General features: G+C 50.3%; 1 protein-coding gene across 1 annotated transcript; it reads right to left on the bottom strand.

Moving 5' to 3' along the window:
• Positions 1-267: 267 nt before the first annotated feature.
• On the bottom strand, positions 268-27,577 carry POU2F3 (POU class 2 homeobox 3). Its single transcript, XM_042907093.1, has 15 exons — positions 27,453-27,577; positions 27,303-27,345; positions 27,077-27,220; positions 24,418-24,539; positions 22,067-22,133; positions 19,295-19,585; positions 17,982-18,084; positions 15,362-15,444; positions 12,837-13,019; positions 12,268-12,409; positions 10,463-10,599; positions 8,404-8,565; positions 3,208-3,274; positions 2,052-2,184; positions 268-1,076 (listed from the first exon to the last, which is right to left on the bottom strand). The coding sequence occupies exons 1-15, from the start codon at positions 27,575-27,577 to the stop codon at positions 1,037-1,039; spliced, it is 1,842 nt and encodes a 613-aa protein (XP_042763027.1). The 3' UTR covers positions 268-1,036.

Here is a 27,577-nt window from a genome sequence, read left to right as displayed (position 1 = left end):
CCATGTGGGAACTCTTGTGGAAGCTAGCACAGTATTTCACACTTTGGCATTTTTTTTCCTTTCTTTTTCTTTTTTTTTTTTTTAAAAAGAAGATAAAATATTACAGAGATATCTTCAAAATTCACACCTGAGTTAAACATTTTGTTGGAAAATTCCACGTTAAGGAGAGAACGTCATTGCAAAAACTGGAGAGGGCTATATACAGGTATTTTGCCAACATAACTCTTACGTATTTGCTTTTGTGTCCTTTCTTCTGCAGCCGGGGTGGGGGGGGGGGAGGGAGAGAGGGGACCCAGGTAAGGACAGGGAGGGAGAGAAGGAGTAAGCACTCCTGAGCTCCGGGGCAGGTCTAGCAAACAAAAGAGCACCTGTGGGCAGAGAAACATGCCCCGGGGGCTGAGGGTGGCTCAGCCTTCTGTAAAGAAGAGAGAACCTGGAGAAGGCAATCACGACTGGATCTTGGTTCTAGAAAAGGGGGCTAAAGAGAAAATGGGGTGAAATGAAGATTCAGTCAGAAAAGTTTGCTGAACGGAGAAAACATCAAGTCTTTTGTGGAGACATCAGATTCAAATCTTTTCACAGATTTTAGAATCGGTTCAGAGGCGGAGGCTAAGTTCAGAGTCAAAACCATCATCTCTCCTTCCGGTTGTTTGGCACACCAGGCAAATGTCTGTCCCCGAGAGGCCCACGGATGCATTGGGAAATCGTGGCAAGATGTCCTTTCTCCGAGAGACTACTGCCACAGTGAAGCCGTCTGAGATATTTAGAACTAGGAGACAGGAGCACGGGGAAGGAAGGTGAAAACGGTAAACAGCGAGGAGGGGCATATGTTTCAAGAACACTAGGAGTCCGCACATGTTTCAATCACAGTTTAGATCTCTGGGGGCCCTCGCTCCTGAAGAAGCAAGAGTTTGGGTTGACAGTGAGGATTCTCTTTCACTCTTCTGACCGTAATCTGTCCATACATAGAAGGCGTGATTCCCTTCCTTCCAGTGGGGAATACAGGGCCAGGTGGATTAGGAGAAACTTTTTGGTCTCAGTGGAGGTAGGTGGGATGATTCCATCGGTACCAAGATCTGGAAGGAAGGAAAAAAAACGAGTCAATGCTAAAAGGTGCTAATGTGACTGAGGGAAGACGCAAATGGGCAGTGACTGCTAACAGGTGTAGGGTTTCTCTCCGGGGCGATGAAAACGTTCTGGAATTAGATTATGGTGATGGTTATGCCACATTGTGACTACACTAACACGCACTGGATTCTACCTTCAGGGGTAAATTGTAGGGCGTGTGACTTCTAGCTCAAAACACAGTAAAACATGTACATTATATGGTTTTTTTTGCCCCCCCCCCCTTTTTTTTTTGGCAGGGGTGGTTGAGGAGCTCCAGAAGTTTGGTGTATGCGACAGTTATCGGTCAGTAAGACCTCGCTGCCTTGTGGAATGGCCTGGGTTTGGACAAGTGGATTCATTTCTTCCGACGAGGTACTGCCTAACTTTCAAATCTCTGCTGTGCTCTGAATCCGTGAGCCATCTCTCAAAGCACCTGCTCTGAGAATACTTTTTGGAGCAGACTCTTTGGTCCCAGGGGCGGCTTACCTCACTGCATGCCAGGTGGGAACCGGAGATGGGGGCGGGGGCAGGGAGGCAATACTTCCCTCTGTCATTGTGTCAGCCACACTGACAGCTCCCGCTCATGTCAGAACGCCCCAAGAGCAGGGTTCCTGGCAGGGAGTGGAGAACCCCTAAGCCCACTGAAGGACCTGGCCCTTCCTTCCAGGAGTGTTTAGAAATTTCCACCCTCCCAGTGAGGATGGAAATATTGGCTTTGTTGACATCAGCCTCTTGCCAGGACTGCTGGCTGGCCGAAGCTTCTCTTTTAAAGCCCACTCCCTAGGGATCCGGTCCAGCCTGGCTGTCCACTCTGTCCCCGTCCTGCCACCCCAACTCTCTTCTCCGAGAAAGTGGCAGGCTTCCTGCCCCGAAGGATTGACCCAGCTTCTTGCATGGTCCCTTGATCCTGCTGGAATGTCTCGGTATTCTCTCCTCCACCTTACCCCGAAGAGTTAAAACCGGAGGCGCTCATTGCCGCTTTGGAGTTATTTTGAGATGCAGTGGGGCTGTTGGCGTGGAGTCCAGAGCCGGGAGACGAAGGCCCGCTGTTGTTCCCAGGGGAACAGGATGACGTTACTGAGGACGAAGAGAGGCCAAAACAAGGGGAAAATAATGCTGCTGGGTCCCGGGACCTCGTGACCTGGCCCTTCAGACATGTATCCCCAAAGAACTCCCGCCCTCTCCCTACCTCCCACCCATCGGCCCACCTCCTGCCTCCTCTGCATCAACACGGGGCCCCAGAGGGACTCTCATCATAAATGCTCTTTGCAGCGCAGGCCCTGGAGAGCGGCATGGCTGGTTCTGCGGGTCTGAGAATTGCCAAACGCAAAAGGACAGATGCCAAAATCATCCTACCCCGGGACACACCCTGGGCTGGGCGTATGTAGCCCCAGACTGCGAGGCGGGAGGGGGAAAGGAACAAGAAGGCTCGGAAAGGAGGAGGGGAGGAAAGCGAGAAAAGGGAATAGGGGAGGAAAGAGCATCTGAGGCCACAATTAAAGGTCACCGGCCCCTCTCGTGTTTCTGTCTCCACAGAAAGACGCCCGTGTATCTCCTAGAAAGAGTACAGCCAGGGGACAGGCTTGGATCCTCATTTTTGGGTTTCCCTAACAACGTCCCGTGAATAAGGGGACAGATATCTTGCCATCCAAGTAAGCCAAGATACTTTGACGAGTGGGGAGCAGTGCTATTGATTGTGTCCGGACAAGAGGCAGACGCTGGGGCTGTCCTGGGCATATGCAGACGTATGGTCACCCTGCTAGTTCTTTGGAAGGCTGTAGGTACTTTTTGAAAAATAGAGTTCTGCAGAAAACTGGTTTGGAAAACCCTGCCTTCTATACAGCTCCTTCAGGGATGTGAAATGCACTCTGGTGCTGAGAAAGTATGGCAGCAGAAGCAGAAAGCAAACGCTCATTTTAAACTTGGCCTCTTCAGCACTTCCCAAACTTAGGTGGTCACGGAACCCTTCTTCTCCTGGCAGAGATTTTAATAGCCATTGAAATACATTTAAGGAAGGCTGACTTAGTTACCTTTCAGGTCTCCCATCCCATTATTTAAAGGAATTCTGGAGTTCTTCAGAAACCCCATTGTAAAGCTCACCTGTTCCAGGCATGGTGCTGTGGACAGGAGGGACAGAGAGGGGGCCCAGAGACCCAGAGGGAGAGACCTGAAAGGCAACAGAGGTTTGTAAATGTCTTGTGTCTGCTCCCTTCTCCAGTCTTGGCTGCTTCTCCCAGGGTGCTGGGCCCCAGAACGCAGATAGCAGGACTCAGCTTCCTGGCTGCTTGCCTAGTTCCAAACCTCCGCTCTGTCCCCCGCTTCCAGAAGAGGGCCTCTGGACCACGTACAGCATCGGCTCCAGTTCTGCAGACCCCGGGGCCCTGCCCTCCCTGCTGTGCCCCCTGGCAAGGCTTCTTCGGCACTGCCAGGATGAAGCTCGCGTACCGAGGGCTTGGCCCCTGTCGTGGCAGATGCTGTCAGTTGGCTACGGCACCTCGTTCTTTTCTTCCATGAGATCCCTTTGCTCGGTGCAGCAGAGCCCAGCCCTAACAACCTGTTTCAGGCTTCCTGGCCCGGTGTCTGAGCGGACCGCCCACTCTCCAGAGAAAACTGGAGGGGCTAAACTTTCATTTTGCCCTGAAGACCTCCCAGCATTACCGACTCTGAGATTGGGAAGGGACTTAAGGTCATTTAGTTCGAACCTCCTTACTCTTCAGGACTCTCCCCCTTAAGAATCACTGCCTTAGCACGACCTAGAACAAGTTGTAATAGAAAGAATGGGCTTCGGGGCCCAACAGATCTGGGGGTGAGAACGTGGCTCCATCGTAACTATCCACGTGACTTTGGGTGAGTTACCTAACCCCGCTGAGATTTGGTTTTCTCATCCGTGAAATAGAGGTAATACCTCCCTTATATTTCCTTTTAATTAAGATTTAATAAGATAATGTCCATAAAGCTTCCAAGTCAATGCCTGGCAAAGAGTGCCAGGCTTGTTAAGCGTCCGTTCCCTTCCCCCCTGAAGGAAGCTGTCAACTGTCTCTGGACACCGGTCACCTCTTCATTTGAGCTGAAATCTGCATACCTTGCCTTCCCTTTATTCTCCTCTTGCCGACAGGGGAAGCTCCAATCGATGTTCCCAAAGGACGTTGGAAGGAAGTTCTCAGGGAGCTGTGATTTGATATCCCTCCCCTCCCCAGCTCAGATCCTCTCATCCCAACAGGATGTGGCATGTATTCATTTCCCAATTAATCAGCTACGGTTCTGTTGTCTTCATTTACCTGCCTTTTTACAATGAGCCTCCTCAGTAGGGCAGGGGGCCCACGAAGGGTGGAGGCAGGTGTGAGGCCTCCTGGTAAGAGATGTTATCAATGATTTCTCTCCCTCTTCTCCTCTCCTCCCTACTGCCACACCCAAGACATTTGTTGTTGTTTTAAAATAAATAATGTGTTTAGTCACTGTGACCAGCTTCTTCTGTTTCCTTCTGGAGGCAGGCTATGCATATGCAAGCAGACGTATATATGGTTCCCCCTTTTTAGTTTTTTTATATAAATGCTAGCATTCAGCCCACACTGGTTTGCACCATTTTGTTTTGCTTTTTGCTTTTTTTTTTTTTTTTTTTTTTTGCTTAACTGTATATCCTGGAGATCACTTCCTATCAGAAGCGGAAGAAACTATGTCCTAGTCCCAAGGAGACTGTGCCAATGAGACCTGAGGAGAAGATAGGATCAGAACATGCTCTCTCTCCGCTGCCTCTGTAACATCACAAGCATTAATGTAATTATTTATTTCACATCTTTTCCCCCCCGCTAGGCTGTAGTCTTCCCAAGGGCAGGATGATGTCTGTTCAGGTCTACCGACTACAGTGCCTAGGACTTTGTAGGTGCTCAGTAAGTAAGTGTGGAACGAATGATGAGAACGAATCAGGCTCCTTCCTGGCTCCTCCATGCCTCCCACTGCTTTTCTCCATGTGGGTGTCCTGGATTGGGCTTGGACCAAAGCGAGAGCCTACCTCCCAAAGCCCCATGTTTAAAGATTCCGATGCTCTTATGACATGGTTCCATTTCTTTGACACGCCTGACATAATCTAGCCCCCGCCTACCCCTCCAGCCTCCTCATTCACACTCATTCACTCCCTGGGTTCCAGCCCATGCCAGCTTTCTATGCTTCCTCCTTTCCACCCATCCCAGCCTCAGGGCCTTTGCATACACTCTTTCCTCTGCCTCGAATATTCTTCCCTATGCTCTGTCCTCCCTGTGCACCCTCGACCCCCATTAACATCTACTCATTCTGCTGCTGCCAGTTTGAGCATCCTTCCTCCAAGAAGCCCCTGACACTGGGACTAGGTTAGGGCCCTCTAAATCACCCTCCGTCTCTTCTAGAGATTCTATCACAAAGAGCATTTGCTTAGTGTCTATTTTCCCTGCTGGGACCGTAAGCAGGGATCATACGGGTCCTGTGCACCACCATATCCCAGTTCCAAACATATGGTGGCTGCTCAATAAATATTTAAGAAAAGAATGATGACTGAATATCCCTTGCCTCCAACTTAACGTTTTCATTGCTTTCTCACAGCCTGCAGGGTAATTTAGTACCTGTGGCCCGTCGTGAGCCAGCCCTCATCAACCTCTCTTAGTCCCTAAACCTTAGCTTCAGTCAGATGGCAATGTTGTGATTCCCCAAATGCAGCACATCGTTTCATAATCCCATGCCTTCTCACAGATGGTTCCTCCCGCCTGGTATGGCGCTCTTGCTAATTCCTAATGTGTTTGAAGAACAAATTAGGGGTCAGCGCTCCCAGCCTCCATTCGGATTGGAGTGTCTCTCGTCGTCGGTGTTTGTCTGTGTTCCCGGAGCACTCCTACAGGGCTTCTCACATCTCCTTCACTGCAATCTCTTGCCTCTTCTGGCTCCTCCTTAGTTTCCTGCCTGGATCCTTTTCCTTTACCTGTCCCTCACCTGCTGGTGTTCCCCAGGGTTAAGACTAGACTTTTCTCTTGGCTCTGTTGTGCAAACAGCATAGCTGAGCTCCTCCTCCCCTAGGATTTCAGCCACCAATTTATGCTTATGACTCCCTGACCTACGTCTCCATCCCGGCCTTCTCTCCTGACCTCCAGACCCATCAATGCAAGTGCCCAAGGACGGCCCCACGTGGGTGTCCCACAGGCCTCACTGGACATTATAATAATGTAAAGAATGGAAATTGTCACCTTTTCCTGCTCCCGAATCCGCTCCTCCACCTGTGTCTGACTGTCCCATCAGTGGAGCAGCCACTGGCCCCATCAGCCCAACAACCTGAATGCTGACAGTCAGCCCAGAGTATTGTCTTTCCTTCGTCATTTCCCTGCCGCCATCTGATTTCCGATTCATAACCCAAGACCCCAAAATTCCACCTTCTCATTGTCCCTTGACTCTCTCCCTTCCCCTCGTTCTTAGTCCCTAGCTTTGCTTCAGCCCTCATTATTTCTTTCCTGGGTAACTGCAGCCACATCCTACCTGGTTTCCCCGCGACCAGTCTCATGTCTCTCAAACCACCCTTTATACTGCACTCAGAGTGATCATTCTGAAAAGCAAATCTGATGGTGTCAGTGGCCTGCTCAACATCCTTCGGTGACTTCTCCCAGCTGTCTCCTTAGCGTTGTACCATAGTCCCCCCAGTCTGGCCCTTGCTGGTCTGTCCAGCCTCATCGTTCAACATCCCTCCGCAGGGACCACCTGGGAACATGCCATACACTCTCCCTGCTCCCTGCTACTGTTCTTATACTTTCCCCCCAGGAGAACTCCACCCCACACCTATTTGCCTCTTCACTCCTTTTCCTTTTAGACTCAGCTCAGGTATTAATTATCTCCTTGGGGGAGCCTTCTCTAACCACCACCTTGGCAAGGCTTTGTGAGCCGCAACTCCTAAATTCTCCTAGAGAAATTATGATGTTGTTCATCATTTGTTTCTTTGTCTGTCTCCTCTGCTAGATGGTGAGATCCTCTGGGACAGGGGACAGATATTATTTATTTGTGTATCCCCAGCACTCTGAGCAAAGGTCACTCTATGGTAGATGGCCAAGGAATGTTTGGTGAAAGAATGAACAATGGTGTCGTTTTTATGAAACAGCTGTGTTCCACCCCAGGCAAGGCTGAATCTCACCCATCCTTGAGGGCCAAAAGATTTGAGGACAGTGGCATTGCCCCCAATTCCCTTAACCTTCCAACCATGGCATCCCCAGGGATGGAGGAAGAGAATATTCCTCCAGACGCTAGCTTTCCCTGGATGCAGAAGGTATTTCCTACTCCCCAAACTTCCACGTTATTCCCGGCCCTGACTTTTCCCCCTGACCACCAAAATCAGACACACAACTGTCCACGTCACACTTCCTCTCGGGTCCTTAGGAGGCATGTCCAGCTTAATCTGACCAGCTCCAAATTCTTAGTCTTTTTTCCCCCTCATACCTGTATCTCTGGCTTTCTTCATCATCTTAAAAAAAAAAAAAAAAAAAATGGCAGCGCCTTCCAACAAGTCGTTCACGCCAAAACCCTTAAACTCATCTTGGCCTCATTTCTCACACTCCTTATCTGAGCTCTCAGCACATCTCGTTGGCTCCACGGTTGAAGTATATTCAGAATCCAACCACTTCTTGTCACCGTCCTGGCTACCACCCTCCCCTAAGCTTCCTCTACTCTCAGCCTGGTTATTGTAGTTCTCCTCGCTGGTGTCCCTTTGCCACGTAGATTATTCTCCACCTCAGTCAGTTTAGGCTTCTCCACTCACAGCTCTCCAGTGTCTTATTTCATACAAACCCAAGGCCAGGGTCCTTTAGTGACCTCCATGACCTTGGGTGGTCTGCTCTCTGTTATGTCTCTGATTTCCCCTCCTATCCTCGCCTCCTTCCTCACTCTGCCCCAGCCATACTGGCTTCCTTCTGTTCCTCAAACATGCCAATTCTTTTTTACTTGCTGGTCCCTCTGCCTGGAACACTCTTTCTTCTAGATACTTCATCTATTTCCAACACTTTGGGCTCCACTCAAATGTCACCTTCCCAGGGAGGTCCTCTCTGACCTATTAAAAAAGCATCTCTTCATAATTACATTCATTCCCCTTACCCTTCTTTATTCTCCTTTATATTATGTTTATTTCACATATGCCATCTATTTGCCTATTTATTGTATGCCCCTCTCAACTCCCGACGGCCATCTTCCCCCGGATGGAGAAGACTCTTCACCTTCCAGGCACCATTCCTGTTCCTGCCCCCTCTCCTGCCCCCCCCCCCCCATGCTTGGCGGGCAGCTTGGTTCTTGGCCACTTACCAAGCGGGAGTTGTAGATGGGAGATTTGATGGGTGTGGTCACGGGGCAGTTGATTCGCTTCTCCTTCTGACGTCGATTGCAGAACCAGACTCTCACCACCTCCTTCTCCATGGACAACTGCTCTGCAATCATGGAGATCTCTTCTGAGCTGGGTTTGGGGTTCTGCGGAGACCAAAGGGATAGAGTGTGGTCAGCAGGAAGGGGGACCAGGGTCAAGAATCAGGGGTGGGGGCCAGAGGTTCCAAGGAAACAAGATAGGCCAATGGATGGATCAAAAGCTTTAGAATCAGACATAGGATGGAATGCTGGCTTTATCATTTACTGTGTAGCTTTAGGAACCTTTCTTAATTAACTTCTCTGAGCCTCAGTCTTATCACGTATGAAGTGAGAACAATAATGTCTACTGTATAGGATTGTTGCGAGGCTAAAATGAGAAACCATGTGCAAACTGCCAAGCCCAGGGCCTGCCACAAAAACAGGATCCATAAATGTAGCTCTCTTCCCTCCCTTCTTACTTCAGGAGAAGTTCTGAAAGGAGAAGTCCTTTGACATGTGTGTGGGACGGGCAGAATCCCGAACCCCATGTTTCGCCACACAACCTGATAACCTTTTCTTGTGTTATTGCTTCCTGTCCCACCTCAAAATAGGAAAAGATAAACTAAAGCATGTGGATCCAAGACTGTGGAGACATATATATTCAGCACTTTCTTGTTCCAACCCCTCCCTCCACCCAATCTTTGATCTCAGCCCCTTTCCCTCCTTCCTACACACCCCCTCTCTTACTCAGGCTGCTCCCAGAAACCTAATCAGCAGGAAAAGCCAGCTCTTGTCATTCTGCCAGCAGGATGCAGCCATCAAATCCTTGAGCCAGATGCACCAGCGAATGAATTCGCTGGAGCGGGCAGCAGTCTTGGAGGCCTGGGGCCCACAAGATTAAATGAGGCCAAGGGCACATCCTTTAGGGACCTGGGTCGCGTGGATAGAGGCTCTGAAAGCTGGTATCCAAGGGATCCCGATTAGAAGCTGTTTAGACCACACCTGTTTTCCTTCTTCTCTTCCCTAGCTCCCACAGGGCACAAAGCTGGTATTATTATTAGCTTCTACATACTGGCTCAGGAATATGCTTTTGCTACAAGTTCAAACAAATGTATCATATTATATGATCACAAGTATTTAAATGCGTGTGGAGAAAGAAACAGAAGGAAATACATTTAGATGCCATTTGATGGTAGATTTTTTTTTTCTCTCTACTTCTCTATATTTTCCTAATTGTTTACAGTGAGCATTTACTACATTGATAATTCTAAAACTACAAATCAATGCATAGAAAGTAAAGAATTTCAGATGGTAACTATACTTGTTATGATGAGCATTTTGTAATGGGTAAAATTGTTGAATCCCTGCCATACACCTGAAACTAATATAATATTGTATGTCAACTAAGGTAAGAAAGAAAGAAAGAAAGAAAGAAAGAAAGAAAGAAAGAAGAAAGAATTTATATGGAGTGTTCTGGCTTTGCTCCCTTTACCTCCACTGGATACAGAGATCCACCCTCTTCTGGGACTCTATATCCCCCCCCCCTTTTTTTAATGTTTATTTTTGACAGAGAGAGAGAGAGAGACAGAGTGCAAGCAGGGGTAGGGCAGAGAGAAAGGGAGACACAGAATAAGAAGCAGGCTCCGGGCTCCAGCTGTCAGCACAGAGCCTGCCGTGGGGCTCTAACTCATGGACTGGGAGATCATGAATTGATTCGAAGTTGGATGCTTACCCAGCTGAGGCACCCAGGCGCCCCCCTATATCCCATTCTTTAAATCTCCCGGTGAGAGAGACAACGGGCCCTTAAAAAATGTCAGGGCAAGAAGAGTCAGTGGGGGAAGAAGTTCCTGAAACCCAAGACGAAGGCGCCCGCTCCCTGGGACACATGGGTGCCTGGAGAGGGTGCCTGGGCTTGCTTTCCGACCCTTTCCCAGGGCAGGTGTGGTACCGAGGGGCCTGAGTGTGTCCGCTCATCCAACTCTGCACATCAGCCCACCCGTTCCCACCCGGAGGAACCGCTCACGTCTTGAAATCTCTTCTCCAGAGTCAGGCGGATATTGGTCTCGATGCTGGTCCGTTTCTTCCTCTTCCTACCAAACACTTCACTGAGGGTGGGGAAAGAGCTGGGGGTGCTCCCCGAGGGGTCCGATGGAGAGGTTTCTGTCCGGAGGTGGAAAGACAAAGGAAGCTCAGAGAAGAGAATGCATGGCCAGTTGAGGCTCTGTGTCAATGGCCTTGAGATCCACCAGTGCTGCCCAGTAGGCTCTGCAGTGGCTCTTGTGGGACCAGCCCCCTCCTCCCAGAAGGGGAACCAGAACAGGCCAAGAACCCTGCTTGTCCTCATTGCTCTGGGCAAAGGTCTTCCGCGACTCCCACGCCAATGCCTCCAGTGTTTGCGGTCACGGTTCAAGGACACTCAGACATCAGCGGCATGTGTGGGTGTGAGTGGGTGCAGGCAGGGCTCCTACAAGGGACTCTCATGAGTCTGTCTTTTACGAGGATGCTTGGATATGGATACTCAGTAAAATGGGAACTGATATTTTGAGCTAAAAGCAATGGCTCTTGGTGGCAGAATGTTGGTGCTGATGTCACTTTCTTTTCAGGGCAAGTGTTGGAGCTGAGGCTGTATGATCGGTGGGCAGACATACCCCACAGGAAGGATTCAGGCATCGGGTAGGGGGGACACACTAGAAACGACCCGTAAGGTCTCTTCCCAAAGATCCTAAGACCCTCTGATCATCTCTGTCACTTCAGTGCTCTGAAGAAAGCTGACGAAGGGACAAGTCGTTGGGGACAGCTTCCTTGACCTTCCATGTTTCCTCGTGGAGGGACTTCTGAGGGGGTGACTGACCCCTTTGTCTGCCCATCCCACCCTTTCCTTCCTCTGCACAGGAAGTACTCGTCAACATGTGTCTCCTGACTAGAGCCCAGCCCGGCACCGGCTCTGCTCCTTCCCTCTCTGCCTACACCAGTGGTTCTCAGCTGCGGCGGTTTTGCACCACGACTGCTCCCCCAGGGGACATTTGGGATGTCTGGAGACATTTTTGTATGTCTTAACGGGTGGCAGGTGCTGCTGGCACCCAGCGGGTAGAGACCAAGGATGCTGCTAAATGCCCTATAATTCACAGGACAGCCTCTTCCAACCAAGAATTCTCCGGTCCAATGTGTTGATAGTGTCCTGGTAAGAACCCTGTCACCCACCGTTCCCAGACACCAACCTCCTCCATTCAATATTCCAAACATCTTGCCCTTGGCTTGCACCCTTGACCTCCTGGAATGCCTCCCAGGTCACCCGGCTGACAGAATCCTGCGGACCCTGCTCCTGCTGTAGGACTTTCCCCACTAGTCTTGCTCACGGTGACTCCCTGCCCTCTGGAGACCTGCTCGAGGTTAGCCAGATAGAGGGCTTGTGTTGTGACTCTTGCCTTCCCGGCTCCCCCAGGAGATCCTAGAGAACCCATTCCCCTATCTTCCCAACCTAGAAGGGGTCCAGAGAGCAAGGTGAGTAAGTTTGCAGACCCAAACTTTGTCTCTGGTGAGCCGTCCCCAGGCGGCTGGGTGGCCGTAGGGTGGACAACGGAAGGGGGCCAAGTCTTCATGGCCACAGACCTGAAGCCATTTCTTTCAAGGGGCCCTCTCAGCAACGAAGCGGACATTTCCCTCTCCCCTTGTCTGTCTCCTGTATCTTATTTCTCAGGTGGTTCCAGGCCCAGGAGGAGAAGGGGTCTTACACACTGACTGCCTAAAGCCTCAACTCAGACAAGTCACCAGCCCCTTCCCTGCAGAATCCTCTGGGGCACCGTCCACCCTTGAGTCCCTGATGCCTACCTGCATCGTGCAACCATTTCTCCAGCAGTGGCTTGAGCTTGCACATGTTCTTGAAGCTCAGATTGAGGGCCTCAAATCGTGAGATGGTGGTCTGGCTGAAGTCATTACCGTACAGTTTTCCCATCGCCAGCCCCACATCTCCCTGCATGTGGGGACATAGAGGGAAAAGCCGGAGGGACGGGCTCCTTCTCTTCTTTGTCCACATTCCCCACCATCCTGGCGCCCATCATGCACGGACAGAACCTTCAAGCACCCACCCGTGACCGTGACTCCTTTCCAGGTTTTTTCCCTCTAAGAGGGAGACTTTGGTTCATTTCCCTCCCCAGACTCGGAGTGGGCCGTGCCCATATGCCCAACCCCTTGTCTGGCTCTCATTCCTCCCACCCGTTTCCCAGCAGTGTTCCCCAGTTCCCTCACCAATAGAAACTGTGCCCTGTTCTCAGGGAACACAGGGACACGTGGGCTTGCCCCAAACACACTGAACATCCGGCCGCTCCTCAAATGTACACTCGGGAAGCCCCGACTCCGCTTGCTCAACCCGATCCCTTCTAGCTCCCCGCAAACCAAACCTGTGTGAAACCCAGCTTAATGCGCCTCTGCTTGAAGGTCTTGGCAAACTTCTCCAGCTCTTCCAGGTCACTGGGCTCATCAGACCCTCCAGAGCTGGGTAGATGCTTCGGCGCTGGGAGATGTGGGGACGCTTCCAGATGGGGGTCTAAAGAAGATCCCGGCAGCCCGGGGCGCCCAATTGCCTAAAAGGGAACACATGCCAAACAGATCCACAATGGCACAGATCGAATGGCACTTTCTATCGTGTGCTTAGAAGGCGACAGATGTCTGGGCGCGCTTGATTCCTATTTTTTTCAGGGGCGTGGAAGTGAAAATTTGGGTTTCTACAAAGGGATGGCAAATAGCTAGAATAGCTGAGGCAGACACAGGACTGCAGGACGGGGAGGTGGCCTTCTTGGGTTTTAGTCTATGACTCATTGTTTGACTCTGGGCAGGTAACTTCCTTCTTTCAATTTTCCGCCGTAAAAGGAGCTAGCGGGGTTGTTTACTAAGATTCCAAAAGCAAATCTCAGAATGGGACAAGGAAAAGGTTGTTTGCCTTGCCTGTTCTTTTCCACAAAGCAAAGTAACTGAGGTGTTTAACAGGCATTAACTGAAGATAACAGAGGACATCCGAGACTTGTTGTATGAATAGACCTTCCAGAAAAATTTAAACCCTTATGACTGCCATTGTACTTTCTAACCCATCATTTTCTTTCATGAGAGTGTTGTTTGGGTGTGTTTCGTTTTGTTTTGTTTTTGTTTTAAGTTTATTTATTTAATTTTTCAGTAATCCCTACACCCAATGCAGGGCTTGAACTCGTGACCCCGAGATCAAGAGTCGCATGTTCCACCGACTGAGCGGGGCAAGCGTCCTGTGTTTTTTGTTTCTAAATCAAAGGTATTCCCGTGCTATCTAAATATACGTTGATCTCATTTATGGTTGTCAGGAGATAGTCTTCCTTTAGTTCATTTTCGTAGAAAAGTGGGCTCTAAAACCTAGAGTTCATGTGGCGCCCTTTTGGGGTTGGATTCAATCCCCCTCCTGAAGACATCCACGATAGCACGAGCTCTGGAACCCAGACCGAGGGGTCCAGGCATCGTGTCCCTCCAGGAGCCACTGCCCACGTGGACAGCACTGCCTATATCCGCCCTTGTCTTTCTCCTTCCCAGTTTGTTTTCCTAGACTAAGGTGAACTTTCCTCCTTCTCTCTTCCGAGACCTGCAGATTTACAATTCAGATGGGCAGCCTCAGGATGAGGAAGGTGAGAGGACCCTGGCAAAGGATCTTTTAGAACAGAATGATTTGGAGCCTTATGGGTTCGGTCCTGTTTTGCAGGATGGGGGTGGAAATCTTCAGCTTTCTTTGAGACTTCCTTCTCATCGATTCCTTTGTTCTTTAACAAATACTTCTTGAGCTCTTTGCTAGACCTTCTTCTTCCTTCCTCTCATATCCAACGAGAGGCCAAATTGCATTTGTTCGTCTTCCCCAAACAGGTCCTCGTTTGCCCTTTCCTCTTTACTCTTATTGCCACAACCCTGAGCAAGTCCCTCATTACCGCTGTCCTGGACCATCTTAATAACCTCCTGAATGGCCTCTTGGATTCTCATGTCGTAAGATATGAGAGTTGATCTCAGGCCTCTAAAAGATCTCTTCTATGATGACATTCCGAGTCCCCAGGAGAGTGTGAGTTTAGGATTCCAGTGGCCCCCTTCCTATTAGCCACTAGATGGCACCCTCTCCCCTTCCTGATGTCTTCAGTGGACACTCTAGCCCTCTAGAGTCAGGGCCCTTAGTGATCCGTGGGGATCTTAGCGCACAGAAGGGCCAGTGGGGCCCTGTAATCTGTCTCTGCAGAGCCATCTCCTGCAGCTATGCACGGGGGCACCCAGATGAGGGGAGGAGAGGCACCTACCAGACAGCTCCTGCTGCTCTTAGCGAGCCACACACCTTGAATGAGGCCACATCCAGCCAGAGGAAGAGGTGCCTCCTTGTAATTGGCAAACAGGTACCGTGTGGCAACACGGGCAGCTCTGTTAACAGCCCCTCGCACCGGTCTCGGACCTCCTGACCCGCACAAGTGCACTGCAGGAGGTGGTCGAGGATAGTGGGTCTTGACAGGGACCCAGTGGTGAGAGACTGTGGCCTGGTGGGGACTCTGGTCTCCTCCTTGGGGCTTGAGAGGACCCGGGCAGGGCTGGCGGTCGCCGTGGCATCCCTGAAAGTCAGCCCTCCTTAGGACCTGGCTGGTCCTAAGAGGAGTGAGCGAAACCAGGGCTGGTGTGGAGGACCCACGCTGCTGAGCGGGACGGCCTGGGAGCTGAGATCTCTGGGCTCCAGTCCTGGTGCTGTTGGCGATGCTGGTTCGATCGTTTCTCCCGGCCGTGGCTTGGATTCCTCGTGTGTGAACAGGGATAATCCCTCGCTAGCCCCTCTTCCCAGAGGTGTAAGTGCAGCATCGAGGGGGTGGGGGAACACCGGTGAGCAGCTCCGTCCAGAGCTGAGGCATTCTCAGGGGGAGACAGGAAGAATGTGGTTGTTTACCTGGGACGCCAGGCCAGGCCCGGTCTGCGGGAGGAGGAGAGAGCTCTGTTGCTGCGGAAAGGGGAGAAGATTTGGCTGCAGACCTGAGTGGAAGGGGAGGGACAAAGGAAAAAACAAAATAAAATCCAGGCCGTCTGAAGGACACGCTCCACAGCTTCGGGACCGAGATAACCGTCCCCACCCCCTGCTACCTCGTCAGGTCCCTCAACCCACCCCGAGCCCTGTGCAAAGGGCCCCCACGGGACTGCCAGGCATTGCCACACGCAGGTGGAGGTGAACGAGACACGGATAAGCAGGTAAACAGCCATCCGCAAACCAGTCCTCCGGCTTGCCCGCCCGCCTGCCTGGAATGGTGCTGCACGGGCTAAGGAGGTCAAGGCCAGCCTGCTCTGGGAGCTGCTAAGCAGGCTGAAGAAATCCAACAGGGAAGGAAAAGCAGCTGGAACGGAGGGGCCGGGGAGCTCCATTTTGCCTGCAGACAGCCACAAAAACCTGGGCAAATCTGCAAATATGCCAGGCCACATCGATGGGGTTAGGCACATGGCTGGCCAGAGGCTCTCGGCAGAACGAGGACATTTTCCACTTGGGAGGAAGAGCTGAGAGAGAAGGGAAGACCAGGGGCCAAGCCTCTGGAAACTCTGTCCGGTGGTATGGCCTCCCTCCACCTGCTCGTTGTACTGTCTGAGGACCGCTTTCTCCTTCCCTCTCCAGGAAAACGGCCCATGAAGGGCTCTGCCTGACTGGTGGTCATGAGAGTGGCCTCCCTCTGGGAAGGTCTTCAGCCAGGAGCTCTCACTGTCGCTGCGGGAATGAAGCCATTGAGCTACCAGAACGATGGGCCGGGTCACCCCAACCACTCAGCACAGACCAGAACCTTGGGGTCTCTGGGGTCCCTAAGTGGTTCCAGGTCACTGATGTACGGCATCTGTGGAAGCTGACCTTTACGCTCCTCAGTCTATAAAAGTCAGGGCTTAATTTTTCCTTGTTAAAATAAACAAAAATCTCTCATACGGAGCTCCGAGCCAGGAGTCAGAGGCTTAAATGCTAATAGTAATCTAACATTTAGACTGCGTTTTGAAATACACGAAGCCGTTTTATATGCATTATTTTGAATAACCCTCAATAACCTTGTGAGGTAGAATTTTACTATTTTTCTATCTCTTACTGTCTTTCCATTTTATTTTATTTTGCTCCGTTTTTATTCAGAGAGGTTAGGTGAAGTTTCCCAAGGACACACAGCCAGTAAGTGATTTAAAAAACAAACAAACAAACAAACAAACAAAAAAAGAATTTTTTTTAACCAATGAGTTTTCTGCCTTCAGAAAATTTTTTGTTTGTTTATTTTGCCCTGCATCGTACACTGACCTCACTGGTTATATGTATACCTGTGGGCCATTTTCACATCACTGTCTTTAAAATTTTTTTTCTAATGTTTATTTATTTTTTGAGAGACAAAGTGCAAGCGGGAGGGGGCAGAGAGGGGGAGAGAGAGAGAGAGAGAGAGAGCGAGAGAGAGAGAATCTGAAGCAGGCTCCAGGCTCCTAGCTGTCAGCACAGAGCTCGACGCAGGGCTTGAACTCGGGAACAAGAAGATCGTGACCTAGGCCGAAGGTGGACACTTAACCGACTGAGCCATCCAGGCGCCCCTCACGTCACTATCTTTTAAAACAGAAGGGAATTAGCTGTTACCTAGGAATGTGATATACGTTGTTTAGCTAAAATAAGTACTCAAAGGCTCAAGTATGTTCTCAGTCATCATCATAAAAATACTCTGAGATGCCTCAGAACCTAGGGGTAGGGACCGTAACTTAGGCAGGTGTTAGGGATGGAAGGCAGAGTTGCACGTTGTTTGGATTCTGGGTTTCCAAAGCCTCTACCTGGGATTTGTACACAGGTGGCAAACTCCTACTTCCTCCATCACTTTGGCCCTAGTCAGTGGAGACCGGAGAGAGGGGGGCGGTGGGCAGGCAGTGTAGGTCAATGGCCGAGAACACAGGTTTCGGGCAAACTTCCGGACTTTTCTTATGTCACCAGAGACACACTATGACTATCTACCACACAAGGTTATTTTGAAAAATGCCAGGAAAATCACTCATCAGGGCTCCTGGCAAATCACGTTCAAGAAATACCAGCTATTATCATGAATATTCTAATCTGTTTGCTCTTGGCCCAGGAGCCAGTCTCTGGTAGTAATTTCCGTGCCAAAGAAAACCTGAAAACCCCTTCTCCCGCCTGAGGGTGGCGCTGCCGCTCTACCCAAGCAGAGTCAAGGCCGGCTTCCTGGAGGTGAAAGTCTGAATCAGTCCTGAAAGATTTCCAAGGAACTGGGACTTGTCTGCACTGCATGTCCCAAGGAGCTCTTCCTTCCTGTGCTCCCCTCCGCCCCCAGCTCCTTGCCACCTTGCACCTCAGTCTCTACTGGCCGTGAAGTTGAGGAAGATGAGAGGGAAAAGCAGAGGACTCTCAGCCTGGCGGGGGCAATGCCAGGGTCCCTTCCCCGGGTCTCAATGCCAGAGGAGTGAGCCACTCACCCGTGCCCCACACTTGGGCTCCTTTATCCAGCAAGCCGCAGCAGCACTTTGCTGGACTTGATCGATGCGGAAAACACCCGAGTTCTTACCTTGTTGCCCAGACTGGGTCTGGGATAGCAGGAACTGGGATACGGACTGGAGGTGGCCAGGAACCAGCACGAGCTGCTGGAGCGGATGGAGGGAGGTCATGTCCTGCACATGGGGAGACACATACATCGCCGAATTTACATGCTGGGGGTGCCGGCTCCATCTGCCTGCTGCCCATCTGTCCCGTGGGGCTCCAGACTCTGAGAGTTTGTTGGCAGTGACCTTGCCTTATGCCTCTGTGTAGCTCAAGTGCCTGGCACGGAGTAGCGATTCCATTAATGCTGGCATTGTTACAGCTCCTGCACTCAGCCAAGCAGTGCCTCTCAGCCTAGTGTACTTAAACTTTGCCTTGTTATTTAACTTTCGTGCGTGTCAGTCTTGTCTCCCAAGTAGTCGGTAAACGTCGAAGGCACAGGCTCAGTGTTACCCGGCTCTCAGAGGTTTACCCTAGAAATGACATGAAATCCCGATCGTCTGACTTTGTTTCTTTAATCTCATGCCACTCGACTGTACTAAAAGCCACGTCTTGGCCATTTCCTGGGCCTGAGGCTTTCCTGGAAGGAGGAGCAAGTTATTATTTCTTAACACAACCGATCTGATGAAGCAGAAAGGCCACTGCCCCTGGGCTCCTCCCACCAGCCCTCAAAAGGGAGACAGCAGTTCCGATACGTGGGGGATCGAGATCCTCAGGGCTCTGTGCCCCCCCCGAGGGCTGTGCTTAGGTCTGTACACGAAGAGGTGGTAAACCCCTGCTGAATAAGAAAGTGAAGGAATGGGCATACGCTCCGGTCTTAAGTATTTCCAGGGAAGGGGTGGCATTTCTTCCCCAGGTGATCCAGACCAAGAGAGGGGCTCGCCACATGGACATCCGCCCTCTCTGACGTTTGCTGTTACTGTTTCAGGGTGCCTCCTCTTCCCCGCACGACACTCTGTTCTACTTTGGCTTTGGTGCAAAACCTCGAGGGAGGAGAGTGGGCTCACTGGAGACAGAAATGCTCTATATCTGTAGCCATGGTTGTCGCAATAGGGCCCCCTGAAATGGGGGCCAGCTCCACAGCCGCTAGGTCCATTGTTCTGGCAAGGCCGGCTCCTTTTGGTCCCAGACAGGTAGAGGCAGCCGGGCTTCCCCTATGGAATCCCACCTCCACCCCAGGCCTGAATCCCTCGGTCACGCTCCCTACAGGGGGCTTTTCGGACCACGAATTCACCAAGAGCCAGGCCTAGAGGTCAAGCATTTTGGAGAAGGCTTGACTTCAACTCCCCGGCTGAGTCCACTGAGACTATCAGGGCTCCCTGGCATCAGGCTGGCATTTACCCCAGACATTTGGTTTCCAGACATCATGGCAGGTCCTTGACTCAGGTGACATGGCCGATGCGAGAGGGTCTGCTGCAAGGAGTCACTGAGGTCCTCAGTTTTAATCTGTGTAAGTGGAGGCAGGAGAGCATCAGTGCGGGGCCTCCCCAGGCGGGCAGAAACAGAAACGTAGAGAAGGTCAAGGCGGATTAGTGACCAGCCCCGAGAGTAAGGAGCTAGCTCCGTGCCTACAGTACCTACAGGGCTGGGGCTTGATGTGCCTGCCTGTGTGTGCACCTCAGCCCAGGGCAGCTGGTAAGAGACAGGGAAATGGCACTCTGGAGTCAGAATCTGCAGGAGGGGGATTCACAGAGATCCATGGTTCCTCAGCACATTCTGTGGGCTGTGCAGGCCCACGGTGCAGTTTACGCGCTTCCTCGTTGAAACGGGAAAAAAAGAAGGATATTGCAGGGACTTGAAACATTTCTTTTAAATTTGGAGATGGCGCTCTTCCTTTTTTCTTGGGGGGAGAGGTTAGAATTTCTTTTGTGACATGATGCTGATTCTAAATGGTATTTTAAGGGGCAGCTGGATGGCTCAGTGGGTTAAGCGACCAACTTCAACTCACCACTTGTGGTTTGAGCCCCGTGTCGGGCTCTGTGCTGACAGCTCACAGCCTGGAGCCTGGTTCAGGTTCTGTCTCCCTCCTTTTCTGCCCCTCCCCTGCTCATGCTGTTTCTCTCTCTCTCTCTCTCTCTCTCTCTCTCAAAACTAAATAAACATAAAAAAATTTTCTAAATGGTATTTTAAAAACTCCCCACCTTGCAAAGTGGAAAAAAAAAAAAAGCAACCCTTTACCAGTCTTCCCCATACTGTTTGTTTATTTTCCTGGTCCACAAAATCCCAAAGTCTGGGAGCCAGCTTCCCCTCTCTCTTCCCCTTGTTTTCCACAGTTATCTATCTTCTGCGTGGTGAGCTGCCTCTGCAGTCAGCCCTCTGCACCCATGCGGCTTTGATGATAGTCTTTGCCGGTCTCCCTACAGGTGGGGACACGTCTCCCTCATAGTCACTACTGCACTGGCAGCCCGAGGGGGCTGTGATGGCTTCTAAAACCTCTCTAGCCTCTCTCCACCACTCTTGGATGACAGCACCAATCACCCACCTGTGGGGCTCTCGGGTGTCCAAGGGCAGGGCTGGATGGGTGCACTATTTGGGCCCATCCAGAGAACTATACTCTTGCAGCTTTTCAGGAAGTCCACTGGGGCAGGGGGAGCCAAGTGACTCTGAATTCATATAATATGACAAAGAGCATAGGATCTAGACTATACCTTTTAAAAGACATTAGGGAGACCCTCTGATGGAAATTCTTGGCCATAGACGTCCTGGCTTAAACCATTTTCTTAATCTACACTGGGGATGTCACAGACATCCTGGAATCACTCCTGTATTAACTTAATCCAAGTAAAACGTTCAGACCAGTGGCTATATTTATGCTTCATTGTTGTGAAATGAATCTCTAGATCACTAAAGAAAGAACTCCCTTTGGTTGGTGAGCTAGGCAGCTCCTACTGAGTGATATCAGAGATTGAGGAGAGAGCTAATGTCCTAAATATGGTACCTTGCACATAATGGGAATTAATGCAAATTAATTACCTAAAAGACACAAACAGAACCCATTTCTCCATAGACTCCAGGGGGATACAGTCAGGAAAACGTTGAACAGGGAGCTAGACCTTGTGTCTAAGTCCTCACCCCGGCTTGAACTTACTACGTAACCCTGAGCAATCTTTTAGCCTGTACGAGACTCGGTTTCTCCATCTGTTTGACGACTCTATGGGATTCTTCTCTCTTCCAGTCCTAACATGGAATCACAAGTTCCAGTTCCATAGTGCGTTTGGCAGACTTGGCTAGCCCAGGTTGCTGCGGCGTTCTAGAGCAGACCTAAAAGGGCACCAACAAGGGCTGGTGCCACCAAAGTTGGGAAGAGGATGCTTCTTTCAGGGACAGTCTTTACAAATCATTCCTCTCTTCTCTCACCCAAGGAGACTTATTCTGGAGCACTGGAAGCAGAGAAGAGGAAGGGAGAGAGACTGGAAGTAGGACAGTGGGGGCAGAGGGTTGAGACTTTGTGAAAACTCTAAAGACATGGCCAGCCGGGAGGGATTGCCAAGACGGCCCCAATCGCCAGCCCCAGGGTCCCTCGGTTCTTCCCACCCATGCTTGGCGTCTCCGTCTAAGAAGCTCTGGTGTCCTACTTTCTTCCCCTAGAAATTAAGAGTTTTCACATCCTCGATTCTGGGGAAACATTTGTTAGCAGGTTTTTAAAAAGCCAGAAATAGACGATACAACTACTTATTTAAAACCACCACCACCACCACCACCCTTAAGGTTTGTTCGAAGAGATTTTAGTGAAGCAAAGCCTTTTGGGGGCCACGTCTCCTTTGTAGATCCCCCCCCCCCCCCCGCTCCTGCCCCGGTGCATCCCTCTCCCAGTGCGGGGATAGGTGAGGCAGGATGGAGGAAGGGGGACAGAGGGAGAACGTGGAAAATTGGAGCCAAAGCCACGCTGGGTAGAACCACCGCGGGCAGCTTGGCGGGGCTCCAGCTCGGAGGCAAGTGGCAGGGTTCCTTTATAGACTCATTATGCGCAATGGAGATAAGAAGGTGCAGCTATGACAGAGCTTGAAAACATGTGCTTTGCCTCCAACCTGGGTGCTATCTGTTAGAATCACTGCCAGGTCTTCCTGCAACACTTAATTTCAGAAACCAGCGCCATCATAAAAGAAAACTCACCCTTTCATCTGCTTCCCGGATCAATTGCCCTCCAAACTCGTTGAGGGGCACAGCTGACCTCCCAGTTCTAAAAATGAAGCGACCGATAGCAGGAAATTCCTCTGGGTGTTCATCTGGGGCGTTCTGACAGCCCCGTGTGTCATTGTTGTGACTTTTTGCTTCGGCGACGTTTCACTCTTTCATTTCTCATATTTCATTAGCCTATGGGTGCGAGCTGCTGACAGTAACCCCCCGAGGAAGAGAGTCCTATACAAACCAGGTTGAAAGACAGTAAAGGAGATTTCTTTTTCAGTGACAGATTCTAGAAGTCTCTGCTTTGGTGGGTGGGTCTCAGAAAGAGAGGAAGGGAGGAAGATACGTTAGCGGCTCTTAACAGCCTCCTTCGGCAATTCTCTTAAGAGTTCACGGGTGAAGAAACTAAGAAATTAAGAAACGAAGTCCTTCCCAAATCAAAAAATCCCTTTCACTGCTGTCGAATGGAAAAGATTGGAGCCTTTCCAGGCAACTGGGTGTTGGCTGTGGATCTGGAAGACGAGATAGAGAGACTTCTGTTGGAATCCCATTGACTTCTAATGTGAGAACCGGAGGCAAATTGGACGAAAATCCACGTTCCCCCATACTTGTGAAAACCCAATCAAACCCACAGCCTGCCTGGAATCACGAAGACTGTCTCCAGAGTCCCTGTGGTGGTTCTTCTCACGCAAAGGGATATCTCTGCAAGCCCTGCTTGGGATGGACTAATCCCTGGGGACATGGGCCACCCAGAGGGCTCGGCCCTGTCATAGCCACTGACTGTCGGGTCCATCTGTTAGACAAGGTTTGTTCGCTCAGGATTTTCTCCACCCGCTGTGCTGTGTACAGGTATTACACTGAGTCTTGGGCAGTGACCAGGGAGGTAAAAAGTCATCATGGGTGATTATCTTTTCTAATCCCAATGAACTCCCTGACATCACCTGCTTGAGAAAGCAGTAGCCTCATTCTGCGAGGAGAGAGCCCCCTCTGAGGGGCTGGAAGCCTTCATACGTTCCTTACTCGGCTTCACACTCCCAGCCAGGGGTGTGGGGACAAGTATTTGCCTTCCCGTCTCATGGAGGCCCAGAGAGTTTTAGAGATGGGGATAAAGTTACATAACAAGACACTGGCCAAGTCCCTTAAGGGAATGACCCTCTGATTTCCCCCTGGTTCCCTTTCTACAAAACAATACTACCAACTTCCCAGGGGTGGGAGGCAGCATAGACCGTAGGTGACAGAAAAGGTGGCGTTCTGGCCCAGATAGACCCACAGACCTCCTTATGAACCATGTTTTGGGGTCATGTGATGGGGCACGAGGGTGCTGGGGTACTCCTCCTTAGCCCCACCCATGACATTTTCACATGGTTTTCTCTCTCGGGGAAGCAGCCCCACACTAATGAACAGATCACTGGCGATGAAAACGATCAAAGCTGTTGTCCTGGTTGCATAACTCGTTTGTGGAAAGTGTTTCATAAACATTTCACAAGAAGGAGAATTTCAAAGCATGAACATCTCCCAACCTGCCTTCAATTACAGGCAGGATTTTTTTTTTCTTTCTCCCCCCCCCTTCTACACTTCTCCTAGCAGTAAGGAGAGTTTCTGTTTTGTAACTGATCTATAAAGGGTTGGCAGCGAACATGTTGCTCATGAAAAGATCCTAAAAATATATTTCCAGTGGTAGAATGGGGCAGGCAAGTAACTCATCTCAGGTGAACAGGGCTGAAAGTCCCCCGGGAGATGTTGGCTTGCATTTTCGCTTGGGAAACTCTCCTCTTTCTGTGGTTCTTGGTTGTTCCCTGGGAGTCCAAGACTCCTGCCTTCAGATGCCTCTGGGAAGTGCCTGGGGAGATGGCCTCACCCAGGTTTCCAGTCAGAGCAATGACAGACCAGCTTCGAGGCACTTTTGCCCATGGACACTGGGATCTTCTCCCTGCCCGCATCAAACTTCTAGACAAAGGAAGAGAAGAGACAGGGGACCCTTGAATAAACTAGTAGCTCCTCAGGAAGCTGGGGCCACTTGGGGTTGCTACCTCCTGAAAAGGAACTTTTCAAAGAGGCATCCTTGTTTTTCTGGCTTGTACCGACTCTGGAAATGCAACAAGCTTATCAGTCATGTTATTTAATGCTTTGGCTTCAGTTCTTAAGACATAGCATTGCTAGTGCTGACACATGCGTGAAAAACCCCATCATTTTAAGCCTATAAAAGTTTTCTTCTCCCTCTGGCACATAAGTCCATGCATTCAAGTTTAAAAACTCTGGGAAGGGGCTGCGTCCCTACGGAGGACGAATCCTCACAAATGTTTCTTGGTGGCCAGGACTTGAACGACGTCACGCTCTACCTTCCTTCAAAGCCTTCCCGAGATGCCCACCATGTTCCCTTCTGGTGGGTTGATGGAGGCTCTCTTTTTTCTGACCCCGATCCCCTTTGAATCACGCCCTTCTGGCTCTCCTCGTAGGCCACCTGGTAGAGAAGAGCCCAGAGCTACTACTGTCTTGAGAGGAATTCCACAGAACTCTTGATTTGCCCACACAGAGAGCTGTTCTGCCCCCAAAGACGTGAAACGGCAGGAGGTAGGAGGTGCAGTGGGGGAAGAAATGCTGAGCACGTTCTCTGAATCAAACTCTGAAAATGGTTCCTGAGCCCAGTGGCTATTCTTGGGAAGTGTCTGGTGAGTGAATGTGGTTTGGCATCACACTGGGTTCTTCTGCATACACCTGGGCTGCCTATCATGGAAGGACTTTGCTGTCCTTTTCAGAGCAGGAGATGATTTAGAAAGAAAGAAAGAAAGAAAGAAAGAAAGAAAAAAGAAAGAAAGAAAGAAAGAAAGAAAGAAAGAAAGAAAGAAGGAGAAAGAGAAAAAAAAGAAAGAAATAACAAAGAAGGAGGAAAGAAAGAAAGAAAAAAAAGGAAAGAAAAGAAAAGAAAGGAAAAAAGAAAAGAAAAAGAAAAAGGCATCCAGGAAGCAAGTGCAAGGCTCAGGAGCAACCAGGAGTTCTGACTTTCGGTCCCATCCCTGCTTCTAACTAGTGGCATGATCTTTTTTTAAAATTTATTTATTTTGAGAGAGAGAGAGAGAGAGAGAGAGAGAGCACAAGCAGGGGAGGGGCAAAGAGGGAGAGAGACAGAGAATCCCAAGCAGGCTCCGTGCTGACAGCGTGAAGCCCGATGCGGGGCTCGAACTCACGAACGTCAAGATCGTGTCCCGAGCCGAAATCAAGAGTCAGGCATTTAGCCGACTGAGCCACCCAGGCACCCCTGGTTGCATGATCTAATATTTTAAGTTACTTCATTCGGTTCTCTAGGCCTAGACAAAAGGAGAAAAGGAGACTAGATGGAATCTACTTAAGAAATTTATAATGCATAAAAGAGAGCGGGAGCAGACTTGGGAGCAGAAAGTATGCTGACTGTCTCACCAGCCCCATTTCACAGATGACAAAAGAGATTGAGGCTTGTAGATATTAAGAAACTTGCCTGAGGTCAGACTGCAGGCAAATAATAGAGATGAGATTCCGGTCCAAGTCTATGTGACTCCATAGTTCTACGTAAACCCAACTCTCACCCGCGAGTGATGGATTCACAGAGTCACAGACTCTTCACGGTGCCCAACGTGGCAGCTACATGGCAGACATTCAACAAGTGTTGGTTCCCCTCCTTCCCCATCAGAACTGGAAGGAAATGCAGCTAGCACCTGGCCCAAACCGTTCATTTCACAGCTAGGACTCCTGAAGCCCAAGGAGGGGCAGACCAACTTGCTCAGGGCCACAGACCTAGAGTGGCAGGCAAGCCCGGCCCGGAGACCCAGGGCCCATGAGGACAGGTCTCCTAACTCCCCACACACTACTCCATCCATTCCATTGTACTGCCGCGTGGCTCGGTCTCGTGTTTTTATCGCTCAAAATATTGTTTCCTACATTTCCTTGTCGTAACTCAGTAGCAACCCTAATCCCACTGCTCTAATGAGATTTCATCAAAAGAAAAGTCCCCGTTCAGAGTTCTTCATTACTACACAGACTAAGGTTCATGTCCAGATAAAGCACAATTGACTAGATATGATAACATAGCACTTGGCTTGGGACCCAGTGTTCTGCATTTCCTGGACTCTCCTCTGCAGGAATTCACTCCAGGGGCTTGATATTTGCTCATTTCCCTCCCTCATTATCAGGAAGCTAAGTGGGGTAGGCGAACGAGAGCATCAGCTCCAGAAAGAGAGAACATAATATTTTTGTAGCACTTTAGAGATCCAAAAGCACTTGCAAATATATCATCATTTATCCTTCATGATAATTCCATGAGGCCAATAATCTTATCAAACGTTTTTACAGATGCAGGAACGATCAGGAGAGCTGACCGAACGCGCCCACCATCATGCAGCCAGGAAGAGCGCAGCGTGACTTTGTACTTGGGTCATTCGCCTCCAGACCCTCCCCCTCTTCTTCTGTACCATTTGGTCCAAGTGAGGCAACCCCATTGGCCTCCCCCCAGAATTTCCCATCCGAAAATGTCCCTGTGGACCCCTACCTCCTCTAAGTTCCATGTTGTTTTCACATTGGTACGTGGTTGGTGTAAACATTTTCACGAGGGTGGCCTGGGACTTTTATGTGCACGTGGGGCTTACATAGTTATTGAACGTAAAGTTTGCAACAAGTCTGAAAGGGATTCTCCTTGGCATTTCCTGGGTGACTGCCTGTGACCTGGAAGCCTGCCCCTGAGAGTTGGAGCATGGGTTACCAGTGTAAGTAAAAGGGTTTCCCTGGTAATTTTTACCTTTTTTTTTTTTAAGTTTGTTTATTTATCTTGAGTGAGACAGAGAGAGCATGAGCAGGGGAGGGGCAGAGAGGGAGTGGGGGAGAGAGAGAATCCCAAGCAGGCTTCGAGGTCAGTGCCCAGGGTCCCACGCGGGGCTAGAACTCATGAATGGTGAGATCAATGACCTGAGCCAAAACCAAGAGTCAGACGCTCAACTGACTGAGACACCCAGTCGCCCCGGTGATTTTTACCTTTGAGAACAGTGTTCTAGCAAGACCGAGGGCCTCGTGTCTTGAACTGCTGTGGAACTCCAGATAAACTGAGGCACCCCTCGTGGCCTTCCAACACTGAGTCTGCTCCGACAGCATGGAGTAGCTGGTCTTCCACGTGGCATGCTTGAAACACAGAGGTTTCCTGTCCCATAAAGGTCCCCTTCCCAGGTCAGTTTAGTTCAACGAGAATTTAGTATGCACCTACTGTATACCAAGGGGGAACTAGAGGCACGAACATGAACGGGGACCTGCCAGGTTAATCAGGAGACAGGACACGAAAAGTAAACAGCAACCACGCAATGCTTACAGCAATCACAAGCACGCATCGTGGTGGCACGGAAAGATTGTGACTCACCGTGGCAGGGCACAGCACAGCCAGAGGAAGGGGAGCGAGGTAAGGAGAGCCCCACAGAAGAAAAGTCCTTCTGAGCAGCCCTGAACGGTGAAGGGGGCTCCCCAAGGGAAGGCACGGAAGGGCAT

Source organism: Panthera leo, chromosome D1 (assembly GCF_018350215.1).
Source record: "Panthera leo isolate Ple1 chromosome D1, P.leo_Ple1_pat1.1, whole genome shotgun sequence".
Taxonomy (NCBI): Eukaryota; Metazoa; Chordata; class Mammalia; order Carnivora; family Felidae; genus Panthera; species Panthera leo.
Note: the sequence above shows the minus strand (reverse complement) of the source record. Positions and strands in the feature narration are given on the sequence as shown.